This window comes from Tenrec ecaudatus, chromosome 1 (genome assembly GCF_050624435.1).
Source record: "Tenrec ecaudatus isolate mTenEca1 chromosome 1, mTenEca1.hap1, whole genome shotgun sequence".
NCBI lineage: Eukaryota > Metazoa > Chordata > Mammalia > Afrosoricida > Tenrecidae > Tenrec > Tenrec ecaudatus.
The window spans coordinates 2,588,219-2,614,638 of record NC_134530.1 but is presented as its reverse complement, the minus strand read 5'-3'; the positions used below and the strand labels follow the sequence as shown (position 1 = coordinate 2,614,638).

At 57.9% G+C, this 26,420-nt stretch overlaps 1 protein-coding gene across 4 annotated transcripts in view; it reads right to left on the bottom strand.

Annotated features, from left to right (window-relative positions):
- The window catches only part of DOT1L (DOT1 like histone lysine methyltransferase), a 46,669-nt gene that overhangs the window by 7,691 nt on the left and 12,558 nt on the right, over nucleotides 1-26,420 (bottom strand). For 3 of the 4 annotated variants that reach the window (XM_075544719.1, XM_075544711.1, XM_075544715.1), the window contains exons 2-22: nucleotides 21,774-21,817; nucleotides 17,835-17,909; nucleotides 16,191-16,254; nucleotides 15,458-15,686; nucleotides 14,475-14,569; nucleotides 14,253-14,315; nucleotides 12,708-12,763; nucleotides 10,436-10,515; nucleotides 5,701-5,769; nucleotides 5,094-5,200; nucleotides 4,889-4,930; nucleotides 3,945-4,055; nucleotides 3,630-3,864; nucleotides 3,068-3,181; nucleotides 2,491-2,582; nucleotides 1,966-2,067; nucleotides 1,664-1,801; nucleotides 1,386-1,511; nucleotides 486-970; nucleotides 262-385; nucleotides 15-161 (exon numbers count right to left, since the gene is read on the bottom strand). In XM_075544719.1, coding sequence (XP_075400834.1) covers nucleotides 15-161; nucleotides 262-385; nucleotides 486-970; nucleotides 1,386-1,511; nucleotides 1,664-1,801; nucleotides 1,966-2,067; nucleotides 2,491-2,582; nucleotides 3,068-3,181; nucleotides 3,630-3,864; nucleotides 3,945-4,055; nucleotides 4,889-4,930; nucleotides 5,094-5,200; nucleotides 5,701-5,769; nucleotides 10,436-10,515; nucleotides 12,708-12,763; nucleotides 14,253-14,315; nucleotides 14,475-14,569; nucleotides 15,458-15,686; nucleotides 16,191-16,254; nucleotides 17,835-17,909; nucleotides 21,774-21,817 — 2,598 coding nt within the window. Of the gene's footprint in view, nucleotides 1-14; nucleotides 162-261; nucleotides 386-485; nucleotides 971-1,385; nucleotides 1,512-1,663; nucleotides 1,802-1,965; nucleotides 2,068-2,490; nucleotides 2,583-3,067; nucleotides 3,182-3,629; nucleotides 3,865-3,944; nucleotides 4,056-4,888; nucleotides 4,931-5,093; nucleotides 5,201-5,700; nucleotides 5,770-10,435; nucleotides 10,516-12,707; nucleotides 12,764-13,775; nucleotides 14,206-14,252; nucleotides 14,316-14,474; nucleotides 14,570-15,457; nucleotides 15,687-16,190; nucleotides 16,255-17,834; nucleotides 17,910-21,773; nucleotides 21,818-26,420 lie in introns of those variants that run through there. The other variant, XM_075544717.1, reaches the window with a different exon arrangement.

Here is a 26,420-nt window from a genome sequence, read left to right as displayed (position 1 = left end):
AGGGCAGCACTCACCGCCCGCTCGGCCCGGCTGGGCAGCACCACACTGGCCAGGGGGATGCTGACGGGAAGTTTGTTGGGCTGCACGGTGCTGAGCGGGATGCTGACGGGCAGGCTGGTGATGGGCTCGCCGCCACTGCCATAGGAGCGCTCCTTCAGGCCCTGGGGCAGACCGGTCATGCGCACATGCCCGCAGCCCTAGCCCCGCCACCCAGGCAGTACCCACCCCCGCAGCCTGCAGTGCATGCAGAGCTGAGCACACCTTCTCCCCTGCCATCTGCGAGACCATGGGAGACGCGGGCCGGGGGTCCTGCGGGCTCAGTCTGGCACTGCCTGTGGTTCCGGGGCTGTGGTAGCTGAGGCCGTTCTCCCGGATGTGCTCCGAGCTGCAATGACCAGAGCAGTGTTACTCTGTTCCCGGCAGCCTGGTAAGCAGCCCAGCTGGACCCAGCCACCGCACCCCCACGTGCCCTACTCAGGCCTTACCGTGGAGGCAGCTCGCCGGCAGCCCCCCTCCCATGGGCAGCGGGGTCCTGGCCGAGGTGGCGCCGCAGCACGATCTTGGCTGGGGAGAGGCGCGTGTAGTCGGGCAGGGCCAGGCTGGCCAGCTTGTCCCCTCGGGCCCGGGCCCCATGGCCGGGCGTGCAGGGCACCACCTCCTGGTCCAGGGCTGAGGCCAAGTACTGCGGTGTGTTCTGCTTGGAGGAGGACCGGCTGAGGGTGCTGTGCAGCTCGTAGCCTGCCCCGTGGCCATTCATGGAGAGCTCAGGGCTCAGGCTGCTCAAGGGCGGCAGCGAGAACCGGGCGCAGTCCAGCTCCAGGGGGTGGCGGCCCGGCTCGGTCTCAGGCTCCCGGCCCGGCGCACCCTTTCCTCGCAGCTGCCCGACCGGTGCCTCATCCGCAGGCAAGTATGACTTGAGCTGCAGGAGCTCCTGCTGCCGCTGGCTCTTCTCCAGCTCCACGATGCTGATCTGCGAGGGAGCAAAGTCAGAGGAGGAGTGCCGCCCCCCAGGCACCCCAACCCCAGCCACAGAACCAGCCAAGTGCCCCACAGTGCCCAAGGGTGTCCTTCCCCGTCCCAGAGCCAGCTCTGCAGAGGGAGGGGACTGCAGGCTGAACTGCTTGTGGCTTTGACCCTGTCTGTTATCAGGGCTCCGCTCTCTGACACGATCAGGAAGCTGCTAACCATAAGGGACATGGTTCAAGTCCACCAACTGCACTGTGCCCTCGCCGAGATTTACACCCCACAGAGTGGCCACGACTCAAGTAAGGACAGCCTTGATGGCAGTGGGGCTGAGATTTTTGTCATACTACTGAGGTCAAGAGGAGCAGGGGGCCTAAGCCTCTGACCCTCAGTACCCCTAACCCATTGTGAGCACCACCCACCTGCAGCTCCAGGCAGCGCCGCTGCTTCTCTGAGATCTGGCTCTTGAGGGCCTGCTTCTCCTTCAGCAGCTTCTCCAGGGACAGGGTGGGCCAGTCCAGCTGCAGCTCCTCACAGCGGGCCTTGAGCTGGGGGCAGGGCAGGCACTGTGTCAGGCAACCTGCACTACTGAACAGGTAACCCTGCTTTCAGATGTACGGCACCCACAGAGCCAAGGGAACCGGCACCGGCTGCACTTGGCCAGGAGGCTGGTCCTCCCTACCCCACCCGGCCCACGCACCAGTTGCAGGCTCTGGCCCTGCAGCGCCCGGTTGTCCTTCTCCAGCTGCTCCGTCTGCTCCTTGAGCTGCTGGTTGTGTGCAGAGATCTCTTTCTGTGCTTGGATCAGGTCATGGTAGGTCAGCGCCTTGACGCCCAGCTGGGGACGGACAGGGAACACAGGTCGGCCACATGAGGGGCCTCCCCAGGGGGGTTCTCACAGAAGAGCCAAGACTGACTTCCCTCACAGCCTCCCGGGGATGGGGGAGGGCGGCTCCCCCAATGCCCCTTCCTGAGCCCCGCCGCTTAAAGCTGGGTACGCACCTCGTCTAGCTTCTGCTGGAAAAGCCGTCGGATCTCCTCCTTCTGGGCCTGGCAGTGGCTGAGGAGCTGCCGTGCAGCGCCCAGCAGCTGGCTGTTCTTCTCCTGCGGCCGACAGCAGCACTAACTTTCAGAGGGCCTCACAAACGCCCCCACCAGTCCGCCCGACCGCCCGAGGCCAGCAGTTCTAAAGACACGTCCACTTGCAGAGCCCATGCAGAGCCACAGGCCAGCCAGGGCACCACAGATGGCCTGGAACCTCAGGCTGATATGGGTATGTGATGTCACACAAACACCCGAAGTCCCACCCCAGGACGGTCCTGGTCCTGTTCCCCAGCCAGCAATGCCACAGAGAGGCACTGTCTGTTGGGTGAAGGCACACTGTGGACAGGATGAACACTGTCTCCACTGCCCCACACGTCATGCAGCCCCTTGGAGACACAGGGGGGTCTGTCAGATGCTTACACGAGTCAGGTGGTCATGGTTTGAGAGTTGAGGGGGAGGGCAACCCAGGCAGGTGAGCCTCACCTTCTCCTGGTCCAGCAACTGCTGCAGGTTGGCCTTGTATTGCGGTGTCTTGGTGTACGCCAGGAATTGCAGGTACTGGATCTTGAAGGACTCTGCTCAGGGGGAGCAATGAGTTCTAGAGCAGAGCACTCCCAACACATGCACACGCAGCACGGGCTAGCGGGCCCATGAACGCCCTCCCGCAATACACCAGCCCAAGCAGCTCCACAAAGGGGCCCTCTAGAGCCCACCCCCACACAGCAAAGCACTTTGCAAGCATGCTCAGGTGCCCTCACCTCACCCTTCAGTAGCACCCCACCAGGACTTCCTCCTCAAGGACTCTGGGTAGGTCACCACTACCGGGGCCTTACACCCTCCACAATGTAGCCGGCCAGCAGACACTCAGCACCCTCCCCACATAGCACCAAGCCAGCGGCCCCTTGGCGCCCTGCCACGATGCCACCCTTGCTGCCTGACGAGTCTACCTTCCACTTGGGTTGCAGCCCAGCCCTCGGCAAGCAGCTCAGGCCCCCCCACCAGCTGGCTTGGCCCAGCCCCCCTGTACAGCTCTAGAGGCCAGCTCGGAAAGCGGCCTCACCTAGCAGCTTCTGCAGCGCTGGCGGGATCGGTGCCGCCAGCAACGGGCTGGACGCGTGCCGCTGCACGGCCGGAGGTAGCTGGAAGAAGGGGCTGTGAGGTGACTTGTACGCATCTGTGCGGGGAGACAGCAGGCATGGGTCAGAGCCCGTCCGCACGTGCACAGACGCGCGCATGCATGCATGTGCCAAGCAGGGCTCCTGCTCAGAAAGGAGGCTCACACCACTCGGGCTCTTTCCTGGCTGCTTGGGGCCCCGCTGTCCAGGCTGCAGACCCAGACGCGGCGCTGTATCCCCAACCTTCCAGCCTGCAGCACTCCAGGCTCAACTGCCTGTGCCCCATGCTCCAAACTCACTCCTACCAACGTGACTCTGACCCACAGCAACCTTGTAGAGCAGAGAATACTTCGCACAGGAGACTGTAACTGTTTTTTTAAAAGCCTCTTTTTTCTCCACTGGAGTGGCTGGAGGTTTGTGCCACTAGGGCCCCCTCTCCATGTCCTGGGGACACCACATGTCAAGCACCGGGGGTGGGGCCTCCCTGGGTGCCCCCCCACTGCGCACCCTGAGGCGAGGGCGGGGCGGTCTGGGGCGTGCTCTGTGCAGGCAGGAGGTCCAGTGGGCTCTGGCTCTTCTTGGGCCGGCGCTCGGGGTTCGCAGTGCTCATCTTCTTGGGGCGCCCGCGCTTGCGGCCAGCCATCTTCCGGCCCTTCTTGTTCAGCTTCTTCTTGCGGGCTTTGGAGGGCGATGGCTTTTTGACAGTGGTGGCCCCGGCTTTGTCGTCCTCGGCACCAGAGTCCTGCAGAGCAGGGGCGGCAGTCAGCGCTGGGCTGGCAGCTCTGCACAGGGACTGGGGGGTGGTGCGGGGCTGGCCAGTACCATGGGCGTGTCGGCAGGGGCGGCTGCCTTGCTCTCTGGGACCTTGGTGGGCGTGGTTGTGTTGCTCTTGTTCTCCCGCTGCTGCCGGCGCCTAGCTGCCTCTTGTTCCTCCTGAAAAGGGGAAACCCAGTGATGGCTCCTTGACCCTGCCAAAAAACAGCTTCCTGCCCGCCCTTCCCTCCTTTTCCCTGTGAAGATGTTGAAGCCACCATGGACTCCCATGGACTCTGAGTAGGGTGGGCAATGCCAGAGTGCTGCACTGCACAGTGAAGCCACAGGGGGCAGGCGTTCACCCCTGAGACACCCCCATCACAAGCTCACACCTCTACAGAAGCCCCTATCATGCTCAGGCAGACTCTGCCCCCACCCCACCAGGTGCAGAATGCTGCCACCCTGTGGTGCAGAGCACTGGGCCCCCACAGTGGTTTCCTGTCCATCAGGCTTGCTGCTCTCTTTCAACAACAGCCAGACCCGCTGGGGCAGAACGGTGCTGGGTGGCAGGAGGGGGAGGCCAGGACACCTCTCTCAGGAAACTCTGGTCCTGTTCTCCCCAGAGCAGCAGCAGCACTCAGACATGCAGCCACCCTGGGAGCCCGGGTCCACAGAGCCACAGCAGCCCATGGCCACTGCAGCAGGCAGGTCCCCCTGGTGCACGCCTGTCACAGGGCTGGAGCTGCCCGTGTTCCAAAGTCGGGGCATTCCAAACACCCCTCCCCGCCCTCTGTCACACTCACTCACACACACTCCACAGCTCAACCTACCCAGGCCCCAGAGTTCCAACCATCTCTAGTCCCTAAGAATGTAGGCTGGTGGGTCCCTTTTTTGGGGGGAGGGGGGTCCTGCCTCAGGGGGAGGAGGCACAGCAGAGCTCCCACCATGCCGTACTTGGCCAGGTTCCCCTGAAAACACCCACCACCCATGCTGTAAAACCATGAAACACTTACCCTGAGTTTTGGATTTTTCAGACTAGAAAAATAGTTTTCAAGCTAAAAAATAAGGAGAGGGGAAAACAAGAATGTTGTCAGCAGTCAGTCCCCAGATCCACCGGGAAACTCGCAATGGCCTGGGTCCCACTGAGTCCCAGGTCTTGGTGGCCAGAGTGCCAGCCCTCTGGACAGCCCCTTCTGAGGGTGACCCGAGTGAACTCACTATGGTCCGGTCGATGGTGTGCAGGTAGTAGGAGACCGGCTTCCCTGTCCAGGAGACGGAGCCCTTCAGGGGCGACAGCTCCACGACGCGCATGATGGTGCCGATGTCTGCAGACAGGGCGGTGGGCTGCGGCCAGGCCTTTCCTGGAGGGTCCCAGCCTCAAAGTACCCCCGTCCCCCACACCTAAAATGACTACAGCAGTGTCCTCCAGCACAACCAAAGCCCCTGGCAGAAGCAGGTGACCACCGGCCGTGCCACTAAGAATACATTTGCTTTCCCTGGCCCCCAGGTGGCTAGTGACAGGGACTGCCCATCGTGGCAGCCCACTTGGGTCACGCAGACTCTCAGCAGCACCGCCAGCTTTGCTCTAAAGCAGCCATCACCCAGGCCGTCCAGCCTCAGGGGACTCTGGGCCATGCCTGAGGACACCAGTGGTTACAGCGAGGGGAGGGGTGCTACTGGCATGCAGTGGCTGGGACCATGGGTGCTGCTAAGCCCCACAGTGCCCAGGACACCCCCCTCAGCAGGGGCCGGTGGGAAACCTGGTGCTAGCTAATAGACATCAGCTTTAAGTTCCATTAAAGGCAGGGAGGTCCCCGCTCCTTACCACTCAAGTTTCTACTGTTTATTCTGAAGTTTAGAGGTGCAAAGGGTTTTGAGGACACGATTCTGCCACCTGAAAGACAAGCGCTCATTAGTGCAGTTCTTAGGAAGTACGTGTGCGCCCACCCACACCCACACACAGGGACACAGGCTGCTCACACATACATGTACTAACATGTATGCACACACCCACGGCCTCACAAGACTTCAGGGACACAGGTCACTCACATGCGGCGCATACATATATACACACACACACCCCCTCACACAGGACTCAGGTGGCTCACATACCTCTAACATACACGTCCTCACACATTCACACGTACATGTTCTAACATGGACCCACTCCATTAGCTGCAAGAGGTCAAGGTCCGAGCAAGGGTGGGAGGGCAGGAGCGACAGCTCGCCCAGCAGGCGGGTCTCCTCCTCAAACTGGGAGCCCCCCTGTCCTTAATCCCTGTGCAGAGTGCCCAGGGCAGGACAGGCTGATGGCCTGCGTGCTTGTGTGGCCCTGACCCCTGGCAACAGGGACACAGGGAAAGAGGCAGCCCTGTGTGCCCTGCAGTTTCTGTAGACAGGGCTGGGAGGGGTCTCCCTCCACCAGCTCCACACTAACGTGGCCCTGCTGCAGAGCCCAGAGCCTCGAGGAGAGCGACACCAGCAAGGCCCTGGGCGCCTGCTTGTGATCACTGCTGTGGGAGTGGCCCACTGCCAGGCAGGTGACCAGCTAGGTTACCGGGGAGCTGCCCTCTGCCGGTGGGAGGTGAATACCCAGCATGCTCGAGGTCCCTCAGGGCCCCGGATGTCCCCAGCACCCCCTGCAGTGGGAGCCACGAGCCTGGAGGGAGGTTTCTCACACACGCTGGAGAAGACACCGTGTCAGTGAGCACGCCAACAGCGGCAGGGCCAGATTTCTCGCTGCTAAGTTCTGAGAGTCTAAAGGATCCACATGTGACCATCCGGAAGTCAAACGCACAACTATACAATCGGAAGAAGCAAAAGCAGCAGCTCTTCACCTTCCTGTTCCTCTTGTACCCTCCACTTAGCACACAGGTCCCCACACTTATCTGGTCACCCCATTTTCAGGAGAAAAAAATTACCCACTCTGCCACCCCCACGCCCCGGGCAATTATATTATAACTGACTGTGCTCTAAGATCACACAGGTAGTCTCCTGCAGCCCCAACTGGGTGCTTCCAGGGCCACACAGGGACGCTGACCTGAGTGACTGGCTTCTGAAGGCAGCATGGGGGGGGCGGGGCGCTGAACTGCTGGCTGTAAAGTCTGTGATTCTAGCCCCCAGCCCCTCCATGGGAGAGCTGCGAGGCTCCAGAGGTATACAGCCCACGAGGCCCCCTGTGTCATTCGGGGAACTGAGAGCCAGCACAGCCTTAGTGGCGGAGGGTTTGGGGTTTGCTTACACCGCCCATAAAAGAGCAGTTTTCTCACAAACAACAAACCAACCACTGCTGTGGAGTCGATTCGGACTCCTGGTGACCCCCCCACAGGGCAGACAACAGCCCCCGGGGCTTCTCTTCGTCCTGAATCTTTGGGCAAACAGAAAGTCCTTCTTAAGGGAATACAATTCGCATCATCTTCTTTCTGTGTGTTCTTTGAGGCTCACAGGGTGGGTGGGGAAGGTTTCCTGGTGCTGCGCTCCTCGGAAGGACGACCCTCATCTCTGTCTCCTGTTCTCGAGGGAGCAGATCCGGGCAGATCACCACTCTCCTGGCTCCCCTCACCGGCGGGCTTCTCCGTCCTCCTGACACTTCATGGCAAGCCCAGCAACCATGCTCTGTGCTCCAGGAGACTGTCGAGACCACCCGTCAACAGTCGCCAGGACCCACTGAGGCGACCACTCGGCTTGAAACTCAGCCCTGCTGATCCTCTAGGGCAGTGTCACTCGGCTCAGGCCTGCTTTCTTTCCTGAGGCCCCTCAGGAGACTCAGACAAGGCAGGTCAGAGAGAACTTGTCTGCAACCAACTAACTGCAGATCAGACAGTTCAGCCGGGTGTTCTTGGCACAAGCGTGCGTCCTGCCCTGTCTGAACGGCAACCAGAGGAGCAAGGTTTTAGACTTCCCCCTCATACACCGGCACACAAACTCTCTCTCTCTCACACACACACACGCACACACGCACACACACACACACACACACACACACACACTCAGCACACAACAGCAGAGCGGGGCACTGAAATGACCTGGCATGGTTCTGCTATTCGCAGGCTCTGGGATTCCCACCCAATGCCCAATTGTTGTGAAGTGCTGCCCAGTCGCTGACTCAGAGCAGCCCAGTGTTCCCCACAGGGCACACTGCCCGCCCGGGCCAGTGCTGTCCTCACAAGGGTTCCTAGCTTGGAGCCCATCCACGCAGCCACATTCTCGAGCAGGACGTCCTTCTCCAGGGACTGATCTCTCCTGACAACACGCCCCAAGTCCTTGCAGCTAAGGGGTTTCGGCCTATGGTCACTGTTCGGAGCCAAGTACTTCAACCTCCACACCAGCAGGGCTCCTTCCAACTGGTGCCATCCTCACTTCTAAGGAGCGCTCTGTCCTACTGCTTCCCGGACACACTTGTTAGCCTTTGGGCAGCAGTCCGCGGTCCTTGTATACGCTTCTCCAGCACCACGCAAACAAGCGGTTCTTCTTCAGTCTTCTTTATTCAATGCCCAACTTCCACCTGCAGACCGGACAACTGAAAAGATGGCTTGGGTGAGGCACACCTGAGGCCTCAAAGCTTCTTTGCTTTTTCCAGTAGGCTCCAGGGGGCGGGGGTGGGGGATTTGCCCAGCGGACCTCATCCTTGTTCTTTGCAGGAGAGCTGATGAAAACTTTGACAATGTCAATCTTCTCTCTTGTCTGTCTGATGTTACCTACGGCTCCAGTGGTGAGGATTCTGGTTTCCTTTGTATGAGGAAATGATTCGGAGGGAATGTGCAAATCGAGTGTCTGAAGCTCTCAGGGAGAGGGCTGGTACACTTGTGCCATTGTCCAGCGGCCACCAGGAGTGAAGTGCAACCGAGACCTGGAGGCAGAGCTGTGGCTGCAGGACTAAAGACCAGGCAAAGCTGAGCACCTTGCTTTGCGTCAGAGACTGGCAGCAGAGTGGGGTGCCCTCTGTGGAAGGAGCAGAGCAAAAGCCCGGGACCAGAGAGCCACGGCTGCCGGCTCGGCTGACAAGAGGTCCTGCATGTTTTCTGATCCTGAGCTAAGCTGACTGCCAGCTTCCCAAATAGATCTCCATCATTGTGAGCAGTCTGTGAGTTCTGTATGGCCACTGCCACACACAACACAGCAGAGGAACAGGTTGTCCTGGGAGAGATGGCTGGTTGTTGGTGACAGGAGGGTGGAGGATGGAGGCAGGTCTGAAGTCTGCCTCTTCGTCTCTGGGCAGACGTGGGGCTGGATCTGCCATCCTTGTGTAGCCAGGATGTGGCTTCCACACTCTTGCACTCAAGTTCAGTATGTGTCCACCTACAGGTGTGTAGGAGCACATCCACAGCACCTGTCCCCACCCTGGCTGGAGCCCTGCTGCAGGCATACCCTGTGGCAACCGTCGCCGGCACCCAGGCCTTGGTCCTTAAGTCCCTCCCCAGTCACAGGCAGAGAAGTGGCTGGCCTCCAAGGCACCTGGGTTCTGACTGGACATCAGAAAGAGGGACAAGAGATGAACACACCGACTAGGCAGTGCCCACAACACCCACCCCACCCCCACCACCCCGATGGGACAGCTGATCCGGGCAGGGTCACAGATAATGTGGTGCCGCTGCCACTGTGAGAGGGCCTGGGGCAGGTAATGGGGTATAATGTCACTGGGAGCTGGCCATGGCACTGCAGGCAGGACTGGCCATGCCAGGCACCCCTCCCTCCAGGCTAGGAGACCAGAGACACATGACCAAGTCCCAGGCAGAACCAGGTCGAGAGGCCATTCAGAAGCCTGTGCACGAGCAGACAACAGCCCTCTCTCATCCTGGATGGCCTTTCTCGGGCCCAGGGCCAGACAGAGGGCACTGGACGCCAGGGTCTGCATCAGTCACATTTGGAGAAGCCCCAGCCGGGCCACCTGCTGCAGGCTCCTGCCCTTCCTGTGAGCTCAACCAGGTATTCTGAGTGCCAGGGTTCTCCTGGCAGCGGGCAGAAGGAGGCCAAGCCCGGCTACAGCACTGCAAAAGCACGTAAAGACACAACCAACAGAGGACACAAGTGCCACTTCCAACCACATTCTGGAACATTCTCACTGACTGGGTCAGATCCAAGACAGCGCTCGCCTGCCCACCAACACTCGAGGGCCTAGCAAAGCCCGGGAGGAGCAGGATGGAAGCACGGGGACTGGGGACAAAGCCAAAGTAGGCTGTGTGGACCCAAGCCCCATCCCAGAGCAGACTCAATTCCATATAAGCCACCCTCCCTCACAGCCTGCAAGCCAAGGCTGACAGGGGGTCTTGCCTCATTGGGCCCCCTGCTGACAACTCTAGGGGTGGTGGGTGGGGAGCAGCAATAAGGGAGCCTTGAGGAGACACCCCAAGGCCGAGAGTTCCAGAGACCCTGCCCTTGGAGACACCAGGTAGGGTTGCTGCCTCCTTGGGTGACAACCAGGCTGGCTGTGTTGCGAGCGGTTGCTGGCTTTACACTGGCCAGGTCAGCAGCAGCCAGGCGGCAGATAGATCCTTTCCTCCCTCCCTCCCTTCCACTGCCCACTCCCAGCTAGGGCTGGGTGTGAAGAAGAGACACCATACCTTCCTTCATGTTTGCAAACCTCTCCTTCAGCTGGTGATCCACCTCAGGACCAAAGGCAAAGTTATTCACAAATATAACACTGCAAAACAATGTTCAGATCAGTTAGGCCATGCATCCTTGGCTGCCAGGAAGCCAGCAAACAGGGTGGCCAGCACCGTGGCCAAGACCCCGCCCCACAAGTCTCACCAACCCTCAGGCTCAGATGGGGCTCTGAGGGGCTTCCTGAATCTGCTGTCAACACAGAACATTCAAGAAACTTCCTGAATCTTTGAGCCACTGGCCACCCTGGGAGCAGCCTAGCCTGTGTCCTGAGAGGTATCTGGGACTGGAACCTGGGTGCAGCTGGGGGAGGGGGTGCCAGAGGGACAGTTTCCAGTTCACCCAGAGGTCATGGGGGCTCCACCAGGTATGCTGTGAGGCAAGCTGCCTTCCAGGCCTGGCCCCTTCAAGGGGAGCCCTCAACATTTCAAAAGCATTGTGACCTCAAGGGCTCTTCCAGGTCACCAGAGCAAGGGCACCCCCAATTGTGGCTTGGCCTTCTCTGGGAGATGCCACTTGGCTCCTCCTCCCACACTGGCACCGAGCAAGGTCTCTGGGGTGGGGGTTCCAGCACACAGGCCACTAGCGGGAGGAGAGGCACGCTGGCTGCTGGCATAGAGCATGATGGGTAAAGTGGTCTCTCCAATTGAGAGGAATGGCTATGAGAGTGGAGGACATTAAGTATGCACAGTAGCAGCTGGTCCACACAAACAGCAGTGCCAACGACCCTGAGACAGTGCCCGACTCCTGAAAGGGGGTTCATTAGAAGGTGGCCCTGGGGCGAGTGGCTGAGAGATGTGCATTCGAGCTCAGTCATCTGTCACACAGGAGACCAGGCTAGCTGGTCGGACAGACTGGAGGAACCCCAAGGTTACCATGCTCAGTCACCCTTCAGGTCTGGGAGCAAACTCAACCCCCTCGCCCCCACCCCACTCCAAGGCTAAATTTTCAGCCAACAGAAAACAGCCCCAACGTGACTGGCATCAAGTAAGTCAATGTACACTCAGATAGACCCTCTAGGCCAGTGGCTCGCAACCTTCCTAATTAGGCGATCCGTCCATAAAGCTCCACATCTGGTGGGGACCCCCAACCATACAATTACTTCCATTGCTACTGCATCACTGTCATTTTGCTACTGTGATGAATTGGGTGACACCTGTGAAAGGGTCATTTGACCCCCAAAGGGGCACCGACAAACAGGTTGAGAACCGCTGCTCTAGGCTTTCCAAAACGGAGACCTTCACAGGAGTGGGCAGCCTCGCCGCTCTCCTACAGAGCGGCTGGTGGTCACCCCGCTCGCCTTACAGGGAGCCTCCTACGCCAAACAGCGAGCAGGCCTCTTGGAGAACCTAACACTGGGAGGTGCAAATGCCTTAGAATGATCAACTACTGGAGGTCCAAAGGGCACTCTTATTTACCCGAGGAGCAAGTTCCAAGGGGCTAGGAAAGGGCAAATGGGCAGGAGAAACACAGGGCGCTTTAGGACAGGTGACCGTCCAGGGAAGGAACTGCAGTCACCGAGCTGAAGCGAGGTCTGTGGGAACTGTTCCTGCTCTCGGCACAGTCGGTGAGGAGGAGGAGCAGGGCCTTCTGCTAGGCAAGGACCCAGCCTCTGGGTCTGTGTCATCTCAGACCACGAGGGCAGTCCCATGCCACCCCAGGCTCTCAGTTAGACCAGCTCTGGAGCTGGTGGCTTCAGGGACCACGGCTGAGGGTGCCTGTGTAGCAAAGGGCATTAGGAACTGGACACACAGGTCCCTGTCCCCGACCTCTGCAAGCACCTCACACCTGGACACAAGGACACTTGATCCACGGGAGCCAGTGACACCACAACTGCCCAAGGCTGCTCTGACATAGGAGCCTGGCTGGAGGGAGGGCACGCTTGACCACTGTCCTCTCACATGCCAAAGCCAGTCAAGGTGGCACCAACAAGAGCAAGGACAACTCTGAGCCCAGACTGGAGAAGGAAGCCTAAACTGAGGAGTCAGCATTGGGGGAGCCTCCAGGGGGTGGCAGGTCTGTAGGGTCCAGAGCGTAAGTACATGGCAGGTAGGAGGAGATGCCCAACCTCACAGCTCTGACCAGAGCCCATCTCTGTTACCTCTGCCAGTGGCCCAGCCTCAGAACAGTGTCTCTTGGCAGCCGATGGCTGAACTAAGCCCCAGTGGGGGAAGGGGGGAAGGGCGACACATGGCCCTGAGGGCCGCCCCGCTGCTGTGTCCCATCTCCTACCTCGTGTTGGCGATGCGCTCCCGCCACTCTTCAGAGAGAAAGTCGCCTCTTTCCAGCTGAAATGAAGAAAGAGACAATTTTCTCACCCGGCCTCTCAGTGCCCCCACCCTGCGAGGGAGTTTCTCGGGGCCCCGGGGATGGCTCCCCAGTACCCCCCAAGGGTGCCCCATCTGTCTGCCACAGCAGCTAGGAGACTGCCCCTCCTGCCTCTGGCCCAGGATGGGTGTCCCCAGCCACGTGAGCAGACGACCGCCCCCCAACCTTCTCAAGGACGCGATGGGGACTGTAAGCACCCAGTCCAGCCAGAGGCCCCTCCACTGTAGTCTCCACCCCAAGAGGCACAGGCTGGAGGTACGGGAGGGGGGGGGAGGCATGACAGTGTGTCAGCTTCCTATGGGTAAAGTGGTCCCAGTGCACTGAGCCTGCCCCAGGTCTGGTGAGCTGGCAGAGGGTGGGCAGGCAGGGGAGCCCGAGCCCCCATGGGGCTCCCTCCACAGGGACTGTCCACTGAGCCCCAGACACCAGCATGCTACAGGCCCTGCCCCAGGATGCAGAGTGACATGGGGGGGGGGGGAGATGGAGAAGCTGTCCACGTGCTCATCACTCTAGGGAGGGTGTGGTCCCAAGTGAGCCCACTATCATGCTGTCACCAATCTGATTGCCAGGGCACCCCAGAGTGGGTGTCTTCCTCACACTCTGATGCCGAGTCCTGGAGGCCAGCAGGGAGGCCATGGCCAGGAGGGGCACGTGGACAGAGGACCATCTGCCCTCAGGCTCACCCAGCCCTGCTTCACCACCAGTTGGCTGGCCAGCCAGGCCAGGTGACTCCTCTAACACCAGGCCCACATTTGCAGAAGTGAACGTGGAAAGACCCGTGGGGGCCTAGCTTGAGGACAGTACAGACTGTGAGGGGTCAGCCTTGAGGACCCAACCCTCCAGCCCACTGCAAGGTGCCCGCACAGCCAGCCAGAGAACGCTCACAGAGCTAACAGGCTTGTACCCGAGCACGTGCCAAGCCCACGGAGAAGACCCAGAACACTGAGCAGGAGCTGGGAGCAGGTGCCTCACCAAGCAGACAGACAGGCGGGGGAGAGACGCCGGTGGCCAGGACTTGAGAGCCAGGGCAGGGCAGGGCAGCAAAGCTCCGTGCCTGACCTCCTCGACTGCACTGAGGATGAGGAGCACCAGGGAGGCCCTTGCAGGGCTGAGCGGGCCCTGGGGAAGGGGGTGCCACAAGGGCCTGGGGGAGGGGCAGCTTTCAAGAAGGCGCGGAGGGGCGCCCAGGAAGAGCCCACACCAGGCGGCCTCCAGGGAGCCGCACCAGGGGCTCCACAGTTAACCAGGTGCAGAGGTGGAAGGGGCTCTCGTCAGCGCAGCAGGCAGGGCAGAGAGGACAGTCAGGGGGCTCCCGTCAGAGCCCAGGGAGGATAGTAGTGCTGGTGGAGGGCGGGGCCTGTCGGCATCAGAGGGCAGGGAGGGAAGGGGCTGGGGGTGAAGGAGGAGCTCCCGTCGGCATCAGAGCGCCAGGCGGAGGAGGGCACTCACTGTGTATTCGGCATGCTTTTTTCCATACCATTTCATCCACTTCCTGAACTCTCTGTCCATCGTCTGGAAGGAAGAGAAGCCATGGCCCCTCACACACCTCCTCCTCCCAACATGCCTCACCCCTCCAGTTACCACTCGGGCACCTGCGCCCCAGACCCTAAGCACCACAACACCCCAAGATCTTCCAGGGCCTCCACAGTCCCCGGGCTGCGCCCCACTTACCTCCGCGTACTTGGCTGGGATGTCGGCTTTCTCGACGCCGTAGTGATGCTTACAGTTGGTGGCTGCGGCGACCTGGAGCACCACCTGGCCCACTCCTTCAAGCAGAGAAATTCAGTCAGGCCCGGCAGCACTGAGGTGTGGCCAGCGCCGGGGTCTCGGGCAGAGCCCCTGGTGTCTACTCCACGGGACACAGGCTCCATACATACATACAAGCAGGGAGGTAGCACCCAGGCTAACCCGGGACCAGGTGGACATCCTAACAACAGTGCCCAAGCCCAGGCCGAGCAGAAGGTGCTCTGGAGAGGCAGCCCAACAGGTAGGCCGGGGACAGGATTTTCCTCGGGTCCTGAGAAGACTGGTGCTCTCAGAGCGGCCAAACAGGGTTGGACAGGGCAGGGCAGGGCAGGGCAGGACAGGGCTGGGCTGGGCAGGGCAGAGGAGGGCTGGCTCGGGGCCAACAGGGACTTTAAGGAACATCGAGCCTCACAGGTTGCTTGCTGCCCTTCCAGCCCACCTTCTCTGCAAAGGTATGCAGACATGGCCAGGGTCAAAGAGTAACCCGCTCAACACAGGACCTTCCAGCCAGCAGCACCAGGCTTGTTCATGACTGTCCAGTTAAAGAGCGATGTCTGCTGGACAGCGGCGTATGACCCCTCCTGCCCTGTGACAGTTTCTTTCAGGGCCACCTGTCAGATGACAGAGCCTCCCAAAAGGAGCTCCATCAGAGGCTCTCCTCAGCACTGGCTAGGGTGTCCAGCTGTGTGTGGAGGGAGAGCAAGGCGACTGCCCGTCCCCGCCCCAGGACGTTGAATAAAGGTCCTTCACTTGGGCAGAACTCAGAATAGGGTCAGGGAAACCTGGATGTAAGCAGACGGGTGCTCGGCTTGGAGGTAGGACCCAGGAAGGCCGGAGTCTCAGGGAGATGAGGAGGGATGGCAGCCCCCAGCAGAGACACCCCTCCCCACCAGCCCCCGGGAACTCACCACTGCCCAGGTCCACAAAGAGGTCATCCTCGGTCATCTTGATTTCATCGATCATCTGCGCCACCAGGTCAAAGGAGGTCTCACCATAGACCTCGGGCGAGAAGGGCTCGTAGTTGTTGAGCTTCTCGGGGTCGCTGACCGAGTGGTTGTAGACCTGCTGCAGGATGTGGCGCAGCAGCCCCGTGCACGGCCGCGTGTTGAGCTTCATGGGCTGCGTGGTCCCCTTCCACTGTGGGGTAGGAGAGGTCAATGCCTGCCTGCGCCCTAGTACACAGTGTGTGTGTGTATGTGTGTGTGTGTTGCGTGTGTGCCTGCCCTGGTAAAAAAGAATGTGTCTGCGTGCATGGTCTGTGAGCACTGTGCGCCCGTGTGTGGGGTGCAGGCTGGGGAACCCTGGCCTGCGATAGCAACACTCTGGGCCCGGGGAGCCAGCCCACCTCATCCATGCCCACTGGTGATACTACCACATGAACTGGTGAGTCCCTCATGGGCACAGCACACTGATAGCACCAACTCAAATGCTGGCCCTCAGCATGGTGCGGAATCTGCCAGGGATACTGCCTGGTCTGTGCCCAAGACACAGCTCACCAATGTCACACCAGGGCCTCAGTCCACTCTGCAACAACAACACACACCACACAACAACACACACACACACATACACACCGCACACCCCCTCCCACCCCAACCTCAGCCCAAGCACGCTGCAGGGAGGCGAGGTGGATCTACCTACCAGCTGGTGGATGCTGTCGATGGCCCGGTTATACTTGTCGCAGAGCCGCTGCATGCTCTCGAAGCTGAAAGGCAGGGGGGCTCAGCCACTCTGATGGCCAGTCCGGAGCAGGAAGGCCAACCAGGACTGTGCTGCCTCATGGCAGCAGCCCAGCCAGGGACAAGGGAGCCCAGTGAAGCAGACGGGCTCCTGGCAAGTCTGGGGTCAGGTCTCAGAGGCAGTGCTAAGGGTGAGACATCTGCACAAAGGGCTACAAGGCCAGGTGTCCTGCAGCCTCACCTGGCCAGGCCAGGCCAGGCGACTTCTCCCAGGGCAATGCTCTCAGGGTTAGCAGGCAAGCAGAGAAAAGGATTTGTTTTGTTTGGGGGGAGGGGGGTGCACGGTCTTGAGGCAGAATGTCTATGAGAGTTGGCTGTAAAATGAGGATCGGCTCCATAGACCTTCACCTGATTCACAATAAATTCAGTTCAAAACAGAAATGCCACATTGGTGATACTATACAGGAAAGAAACCTTGGATGAAGTGCCTCTAGCCACAATTGAGGGGCAGAAGGAAAGAGGTCACTAAATGGAGTGAGTGCATCGGTGGGTTGAGCATAGGTCAGATTGTCAGCAGATTCCCCCTGGGGTTCATGCTGGACCCGATCTGTTTTCCAAAATCTTATGCATTCTGAGGTTGTATTGTTATGCTTGGTTTTTGCGTGTGCATCTCAGGAGTGTTACATCATTGGGGGTCACCCTCTTGAAGTTGAGCTTATTGGTTTTCATTTTTTAGCTTCTGAAAACGAGAGCTGATGAAACTATAAAGTCAGCAGGTGGAATAAGGGTTTGGGGGAAGGGGGGCCCCACAGAGGTGATGGTGGGGTAAAGAGGTGATGACATCAAGGGGTCCACATAGAAAAAGAATGTGTGGAGATGGATTGTGGTAGTAAATGTACAATTTTGAATGTCCTTGAACTATGGAATGATTTGATATACGTATTAATTCCAATTAATTAAAACCAAATGCAGAAAGGCCAAATTGGCTGCGCTTCCCTCTCCCCAATTCCTCTCTTGGAGCCAAGGCCCACCCTTCACCCTGACAAAAAGCCCAGCCAGGTGGCTGGGGAGCCAGTGCCACTCCCCCCCTCACCAATGGGGCCCCACTGCAACAGCCGAGAGAAGACTATGAGATGAGTGGGCAGAGACACCCAAGCAGCACCAGCTCCCGGGTGGCCAGCTGTGCCCCCCCCCCCACCAGCCGCCCAAGGCTTCCTCCTCTTGCAAAGAGAACCAGACATTCCAGGCCTGCATTCCAGAAGCGGCCTCGCCTTCCCCTGCCTTCCAAGACTCCAGGAAACTGCTGGCTAGGGTCAAGGGGCTGGAAGCAGCAAGAGGCCCAGCCTAAGCCAGCACCGAACCACACTCATTCAGCCAAGGGGCCACGGGCAACCAAGGCCAGGAGACTGCTGGCAGCAGCGGCGCCTGCGAGGAGTGTGCGAGGCGGTTTCCCACGCGCCGGCCCAAGTGTCTCCAATTCCGTCTGCCACTGATGCGGAGGCCAATGTTTGAGAAACACTCCCACCAAAATAGCTTCCCCGAAAGAATTGTCCAAGAACGCCTGGCTCAGGCGCCCAGCCACCCTGGCCAGCAGGAGTCCACTCACCTTTTGGTGTCATAGTCTATGAGCACATAGTTTTCCATGGCCAGCTTGAGGTCTGGGATTTCTTCACAGACCCATCTGGGGGGAGAGCAGAGGCCTTCAGTTCTTCCCACGTTCTTAAGCGCCCTTGGTTGCTGCTGCCTAAGCGAGCACAGCGGATTTTCCCAGGAAGCTGCCAGGCTGTTGGCTTCAAGGGAGCACTTGGCCCCGGCCCCTCGATGGTTGAAGGAATCACCAGGAAACCCTGGGGGCAGTTCTGCTTGGTTGCTTGGGGCACTGAGAGTTAGAATCAACTCAATACCCACTGCAAGCAGCAACCAGCTTTAACACCTCACTGAACTCCCTGCTGCTGTGGGGAAATCGCGGCCCCTGCAACCACTCCACTCTGCCCCCCCCTGCTGTGGTTGGACACTAACTTGCTAACAATGGGCACCATTCCTCATTCCTAACTTTTCTTTAAAAAAATTTTTTTTCATTCCTAACTTTTCTACTGTGGTTTAGATGACGGATGACTGAACAGATCCGTTGCTACGTGTGTTTCCCTCATGCCTCGCCACCCCCTCAATGGACTGCTGCTCGCCCCACTTTCTCCCTGTGTCCCCACCCCACCACATGCCCTTAAGTGAACACTGCAAGGGGTGAGTTTAGCTGAAGACATGAAGGGTAGCTTAGGATCATAGTGTTGGGGGGCTGGGGGGGTCATCCCCCTGAAGTCTCATTCTGACCAATCTCTCCCCAGCCCACACGCCTGGGCAGCCTTCACAGGAAAGGGGCCATCAGGCCTCTCTTGTGGCCTAAGCACTGTGCACCTGGGCTCCAGACCACAGAGAAAGTGCTCCCGAGTCACCTCAAGTGTGACAGCGCTGTGGGCGCCGTGCAGGAGCTGTGTGCCATACACGCGTGCTGCAGCTCCAGCCCTGGGAGCTGCATGTGGGCACCAGCAAGGACAGCGCTTAAGACACGTCTACCAAGCAGACATTAAAGGGAGGACTGCGAGGAATTAGTCACAAATAGCTGGGTTTCTTATACACACACACACACACACACACACACACACGAAAGAACTCTAAGGGGCCTTCAGAAAGCTCTTGGAAGAATTCTGTTATCTTTTAACTCTATTTTCCACAAACTTCTTGAAGCCGCCTCGTAAGTCAACCAATCTCAATGGGCAACCGTGACTTGACTCTAGGCTCCAAGCCCAAAGGAGGAGGGGAGGGGAGGGGAGGAGTACCTGTGAGAACTGAGGAGGTGAAATTAACAAAGGCCTAGACAGACACAAAGCAAGAGAACACCTGAAAGGTGCTACCTGATGAAGTGCTAGTCAAAGACGTGACAACAAGAAGACGCAGCCCCCGACAGCTTCACTGATGTATTCTGCCTGACCCGTCAGAACCTTGGACCCCACAAAACCACTCTCTGGGTTCACGTGACCAGCATTACTCTGACACCAAAAAGTAACCAGCCTGCTACTGGAGGTCCTGCCCGGTACAACTAAGGGTCTTGTGGGGCAGTGGTTATGCCCTCAGCCACCAACCACCCAAAAGGTTGGCAGTTCAAACCCACTCAGAGGCTCCACAAGAAGGTGGTGTGTGGCCCATGAAGATGCAGGCCAGGAAGCTTCTCAGTCATCCCCGGGGCTACCACCAGCTGGAGCCAAGGCAACAATGTGCAGCTCCGGCTCGAGCTCCAGCGTGTGTATCTGTGAGCGTGTGTGTGCGTGACTGCTCCTGAATTTAGGGGTTCGGGGATGCCGAGATGCCTCAGAAAAAAGGCCTGGCCTCTGCTTCTGAAGGCCATAGTCACCGGACACCCAGAGACGCAGCTTTGCTCTAACGTGTGTGGAGAAAGCAAAAGGACAGTCACTGGTTAGTGGCTTCCTGCTCGAGCTCCTCCCCAAGGAGGGGCAGCCCCACTGGCCAGCAAGTCAGAGCAGACCCTAAGCCTGGCCCCCTGCAGGGGGAGGCCCGCACAACACACCAGGGCTCTCCAATGTCTCCTCAGAGCCAGAAGGCTGAGACCAAGATGACAGAGGAAGCACACCTGTCCCCAGGCCCTCCACATTTCCTGCTGGCCAGCCCAGCCACGTCTGAGAGCTTCTGGGAGTGCTGGCCTCCTGGGACCCCACTGTGAGCTGACCACTACTCCATATAGCAGCAGCGTGTTTGCCCTCTGCACTCGAGCCACACCATGTTCCGGACACCATCCTTCCAGCTGCCTGGCTGGGGATTACACCACATCAAAACCACAGGACCAATCTCCATAGAGGCTGACTCACAGTGACTCAGGGCAGGATAGAACAGCTCCCCCAGACCCCCCAGCTTTCTGAGACTGTCACTCTACAGGAGTAGAAAGCCCTGTCTTTCTCCTGAGGAGCAGCTGGTGGTTTTGAACTACTGACCTTAGAGTTAGCAGTCCAACACGTAACCACTGTGCGATCAGGGCACCCTTCCCAAAAGCTCAACACCCAGCTCACACCAGGGCCCTTGAGCAGCACACACAAATGATTCCACAAAAACAGGCTCAGGGCAGCGGGTCCAAGGGGACACAAGCGGGGCTTATGCAGGCGCTGTGGCTGCTGGCCCACCCTGTCCTCCGTCACACCCGCATGTCAGGACTCGCATGTCAGGACTCGAAGGAGCTTCAGGGCCTTGGACACTGAAGCAGAGCAAGGCTTCTGACCACCCAAAGCACAGGGCACCCAGACCCCAGTGTACGAGGCTGGGGGCTCAGAGGTAAGCTGCTATCAAACATGGCCCCTGACCCCCAGTCCTTCTCTACTCCAAGAGGGGCAGGAATCCTGAAAGGCTGGCAAGGAGAGTGGGGAGCAGGGCTATACAATTACCCTGGCCCCAGGGGTTGGGGAAGCCAGCAAATGCACAGCACAGACTTAAAAAAACGAAAGTGGCCCCACTGTGGGAAACAGAGGGATTTCTCCCAAGCTGTCTCCCCCAAACATATGCCAAACTGAGCTGATTGCCAATACTATGCATGTGGAGGTCATCAGAAGGAGGTCAGGGTTATTCTCCCTAAGGGTTATCAGCCATGGAGAGCAAGCAGACACCAGTTTATCCCACAATAAGTAGGGCCCACTCCCTTCTGATAAGGATAGTACTAAATTGTTTCACTGAAGGAGAGGCCAGGGAGGTCACGCCCACTCAAGGGTGACCAAGGCTGTCATCATGAATCTAGGGTCCGCCCATCTTGTCACAGGTATACCTCTAGTCCCTCCCATTCCTATGGGCACGCCCCTAGCTCATCCCCTTCCTGTCACGCTCATGCCTATCACACATCCCCTTCCTATGCTGTGGCTGCCTAATGTACTGCCCCTTCCTCTGGCGTGGGGTGACCTGTAGTCACGGCCCCAGAAGGAGATAGAATCCTTGGTGAGCAGTAAGGGGGCTTGTGCCTGGGGCTCCAGCCTCGGGCCGCCCGGCTCTCCAACCTCCTGCCTGGTCCTTGAGCCTCCTGCCGGTTCTCCACCCCACCTCCCCTTGGCCCACACTATGCGTGGACCAGGCTGGTAGATCATGGCCATACAGGAGGTGAGCATGCTACCATGAAATGTGTCTGACTCTCTACCTCTCATGCTCTCTATTCTATGACTTTACTATAATCTTTACTTACTATCGCTGTACAATTGTGCCTACCAGACCTGTGATGATTTGTGGGGGAACCCTCTTCTCCCCACAACCCCATTTCATCCAGATGATTGTCAATGGCTGCAACCTTTCAAAAACAGTTTGCCGGGCCTTTCTTTCCAAGGCACCTTTTGGTTAGTGGCCAAGCACCTGCATTGTTGCCCCCAGGGCTTCTGAAATTCTCTCAGAGAACCCCCACCACCATGGCCCTGCACTCTTGCCATGAGTGCAGGGCTGGCGTCAGGAGGACCAGGGTTTAGGGGACTCTGGGTCACGGCCTCCTGGACCCTGGAAGGTGACTCACCGGATGGTCTCGATGATTTCATGAGCAGCATCATGGTGTTTGTCCTGAAAAACAAACGGAAACGGTCTCAGAGCCATCGCTGCGGGCTCCCTTCCAGAGCATGTGTCATCAGCCAGAGGTGCCCCCTCAAGTCTAATGCCATCCGTCTGTCCAGCTTGTAGCTTCCCAGCCCACCTCCAAGGAAGGGGCTGCCAGGACCCACTGCAGCTGTTGCCCCGGCTCAGGAGCTCCAGCAGGCTGGGGAGCTCCAGCAGGCTGGGGAGGACGCCTGCCCAGGATCACCTGGCCACCCCTCCTTTTCCTCTCCCATCAGGGTCTCCTGCAGCCTCTTCCTGCAAGAGGGGGCTGTGAGGACTGCTCTAGGTCCACCTGGGGGTCTCGGTGTAAGTCAGGTTACAGCATGCATGGTGGCTCAGCCCATGCCATGGGGCTGCTCAGTGACTCCCTCACCTGCTCCCCTGCCACAGATCCTGTCCGTGTGTGTGTGTGTGTGTGTGTGTAAGTGTAAGGGTGCGGGGAAACAGGAGCGCAGCAACAGCTAGTCCCCTGCACCCCTGACAGTACTGCTGCTAAGGCTGGGCCTGACTCAAATATAGCCGCTCTGCTGTGGTCACTGGGGACGTGGTATCGATTTTAATTCCCAGCAACCCCGGGTGACAGCAGAACTGCCTCCTGGGGTTTCTCTGGCTGTGCCCTTGGTGACATGGGGGAGTTCAGTGTAGGCTGCCAAAGGGCATGGTTCGAACTCCCTGCCACCCCACCACCACACACACACACCCCACTCTGTCTTACAAGGTGGCTGTGCATCAGAACAGAGTACTTGATGGCAGTGAGAGGAAGCAGATGGCCAGGTCTCCCCACCCACACGGTGGGTGGGTTGAAGGGACAGGTTTTAGTCACACTAGGCCACTAGGACTCCTGGATAGGACACAATGGGAAGGGCATACACTTGACTCCTAGTGACCTTCAGGGCAGTCAAGGGCTCCTGAAGGTTTCTCGTGGGCTGCCAGCCTTTACAGGAGCAGGCAGCCTCGTCTTCCTCCCTGGAGGGGCATGGTGGGGTCAAACCTCCAGTCTTGCAGTTAGCAGTCAAGCTGTTAAGCATGAAGCCACCAGGGATCCTCAGACACAGGAAACAAAACCAAACCACTGCCACCCTGTGGGCTCGGGCTCACGAGACCCTACACTACGGAGCAGACAAGTTTCAGAGTGCGGCCTCGCCTTTCTCCCTCAGCACCATTGGCTTTGTAGTCAGCAGCTCAGGACCACTTTTTGTCTCCCTAAGTTTGCTACCCCACTGATGGAATCAGACAGCTGGTGGCCTTCTGGCCCTATTCTCAGTGTCACCGCTATGGCTGTGACTCTGGTGCCCCGTGTGCTGGGCCGCAGAGCAGCTCCACGGGTTTCCCTGGCCCCAGTCCTCCAACAGCGGCCGATTGCCAGGCCTTTTGGTGAGGGTCGGGGCTCAAATCCCTTCCATTCTTGTTCCTATCCCCCAGCTGAGCACACAGCAGGGACACGAAGCTGCCCCCATAACTCAGGGGATGCCAAAGGACTAGCTGTGTCAGCACCAACTGGGACCTCAGGGAAAGTGAAGACTCCTGGACCCGGCCAGCATGGGCTTGGCAACATGGCCACATGACCACATCACAGCTCATGGCAAACACCAAAGGAGCTGCCACCAGTCACAGCTCCAGGGCAGGCGCTCAGAGGAGAAATGCCCCTGTGGCTGTCTGAGCCTGTGGCTCTTTCTGGGAGCAGAGGGCCTTGCTCTTTCCGTCTTTCTCCTGAGGAGCCGCTGCTGGTTCCCAACGGCCATCCTGGTGGAGAGCAGCCCAACAGGTAACCAACCACCAAGCCCCCGGGGCTCCGAGGAAGAGCTCAGGCCGCATGGGCACCAAGAACAACCATGAAATGAAGAGGCTGCGTGCCGCTCCCCACCCCCCTTGGGACACACATGGGGCCGCAGCAAGACTGGCGGCACTCAGGCACAGCCAGCGGGGCTCCATGTCCAGAACCACACAGACACAGAGGGAGATCAGATACCACCAGGGCTGGGGGAGAGGAGACGAGCGCCCTAGACAGACTCGGGCATGGGCACACATCCTCCTGCCCAACCTCCCTTTCTCTATGAGGGTGCTAACAACATGCACCACACAAAAGTGCCACTCTCAAGTGTGCAGCCCATTGTCATGTCATGTCGTACATCTGGTCCCCACAACAAAGCCATCACCTGGACAGAACCTCCCCTCCACTGGCCATGGAGCACCAGCTGCCAGTCCTCCCAGCCCATGCGCTGCCTGCCCATCCACTGTCCCCAACAGGACCGCCTGCCTCTGGCTTCTCTCACTGAGCACAGCTTGTCTAGCCTTTGCATGAACAGGGCTTCGTTCTCCGGGCTGCGGAGCCACTGGGGACCAGCCACATGGGGATCACAGGACTGTGGACACCTGTGGCTGTGTCCGTGCTTTCAGTTCTTTGGAGGATTCGTCTGTCAAGGAGGGAAGCCTGGGTCATATGGGAATTCTAAGAAAGCCTGGTGGGCTAGTGGGCTCCCCGTGCTGGGCTGCTGCTAACTCAGGTGAGCAGCTGAAACTCAACAGCCCGTCGCACGAGAAGAGAAAGCGGTGTGCTCTCTTGGAGACTGGATTGATCCTGTAGCAGCAGCAGGGGCTCAGCACCGGGACCACGGGGTTTCCTTCTGTTGGGCACAGGGTGGCTGGCGGTCAGAGACCACTTGAAGGCACCCGGCAGCAACAGCATGTGCTCAACACCACTTGTCTGCCAGCAGAGCATTCTGTGTGGCGTGCATGTTACTGCGAGGCTAGCAGGACCACACCGTCAGCAGGTTTCAGACTACAAAGAAGGAATCAGCTGTCCACTTTGGACGAAGTAGCCATGGAAAACCTTATGCACACCACCAAAACACTGCCAGCTACTGAAGGCCTAATAAATGGAAGCAGGACACTGTCAGAGATGGTGCCGGGAGGTTGGGCCCCTCAGGTCAGAAAGCACTTGAAACTCGGGAAGAGCTAGCTGCCTCCTCAAAGGAGAGCCGACCATCACAAGGTAAATGGAGTCAGGCCTGTGGGAATAAAGCCTTCGGGAGCTTCGTGTGCTGATGGAGCACAACTGGAACTGAGTAACAGCGGCTTCAAACGTCCATTAATAAGCAGACCTGGGGAAACGGGCAGTCGTCAAAAGTGAGATGGCATGCACAGGTTGGTGTCCGATGATAAACACTACACAAAAAAATGCTAGAATGGCATGAGGCCTTAAATTATCAACAACCAGTTTGCAGAAGACTATGGATGGATGACAGTGGGACCCCAAAATCCCTCTGCAGGGTTCCTACATGGATTACACCTCTGGTGAATCCCCCCTGGTGCTGATTGTGCGGGATGTAGGAAACTATCATACAGCCGGAGGCCCTTATGATCCATTAAAATTTGTTCGAGTTTTTAATATTTCCTGCTTTTTTACCCCCTCAATTGAGGTTTTTTCCCCTCTGGTTTATTTTGATATTGTTGTTGGTCTTTTCTTGGGGGGGGTGTGTGTAATGTTTTCCAGCATATGAAATCCAGGAAGGGTAAATCTTTAGAGGTAACTGATGAATGGCTTATTAGGGATACGGAGGGGAGGGTGAAGGGAGATGGAGAGCTAATAAATACAAGGAAGAAAATGTTCCAAAAGTGATTGTAGTGATGACTACACAATGCTTCTTAATATGATCAAACTATGAAAGTATATGATATGTGAATACAATACAATATTGATATATCTCAACAAAGTTATGTAAAAAAACATCCTAGCCATCAGCGAGATGAAATGAACTAGCGTTGACCTTCTGAATCAGAAAATCATATGGTCGACTATGCTGGAAATGACGCCATCAGGAGGAATGGCTTTGCATTCACTGTCAAAAAGGACATTTCAAGATCTATCTTGAAGTACATTTTATCTTTAATGGGATTATATCTATCCGCCTACAGGGATATCCAATCAATACAACTCTTATTAAAATGTATGCACCCAAAAAATAAAAACAAAATGTATGCACCAAGCTAATGATGAAGAAATTAAGGAATTCTACTACTTACTTCCATCTGAAATTGACCAAGCCTGCAATCAAGTTGCACTGAAAATGAATTGTTGGTGACTGGAATGCAAAAGTTGGAAACAAAAAGTAAGGAAAGTAGTTTGAAAATATGGTCTTGGTGATGGAAACAAAGCTGGAGATCACAGAGTACAAACCTGCAAGACCACTGACTCCTGCCCAGCAAGTGACTGTTTTCAACACCACACACGTGGACTTCTCCAGACGGAATACACAGAAACCAAACTGATGACCTCTCTGGGAAGAGACTATAGAGAAGTTCAATGTCAGCAGCTAAAATCAGGCTAGGGGCTGACTGAGGAGCAGTCCAGTCCATGCATTGCTCATATATAAGTTAAGGTTGAAGTTGAAGAAAATTAAAACAAGCCCACGAGAGCCAAAACCTAACCTTGAATTTATTCCACCTGAATTTCGAGAACCTCTCAAGAGCAGGTGCGCCACAGGAAGCACTAATGACAAGACCCGGTGAGTGTGGGAGGACATCAAGACCATTCACGTCTTCATTCATAAACAAAGCAAAGGGCTTGATG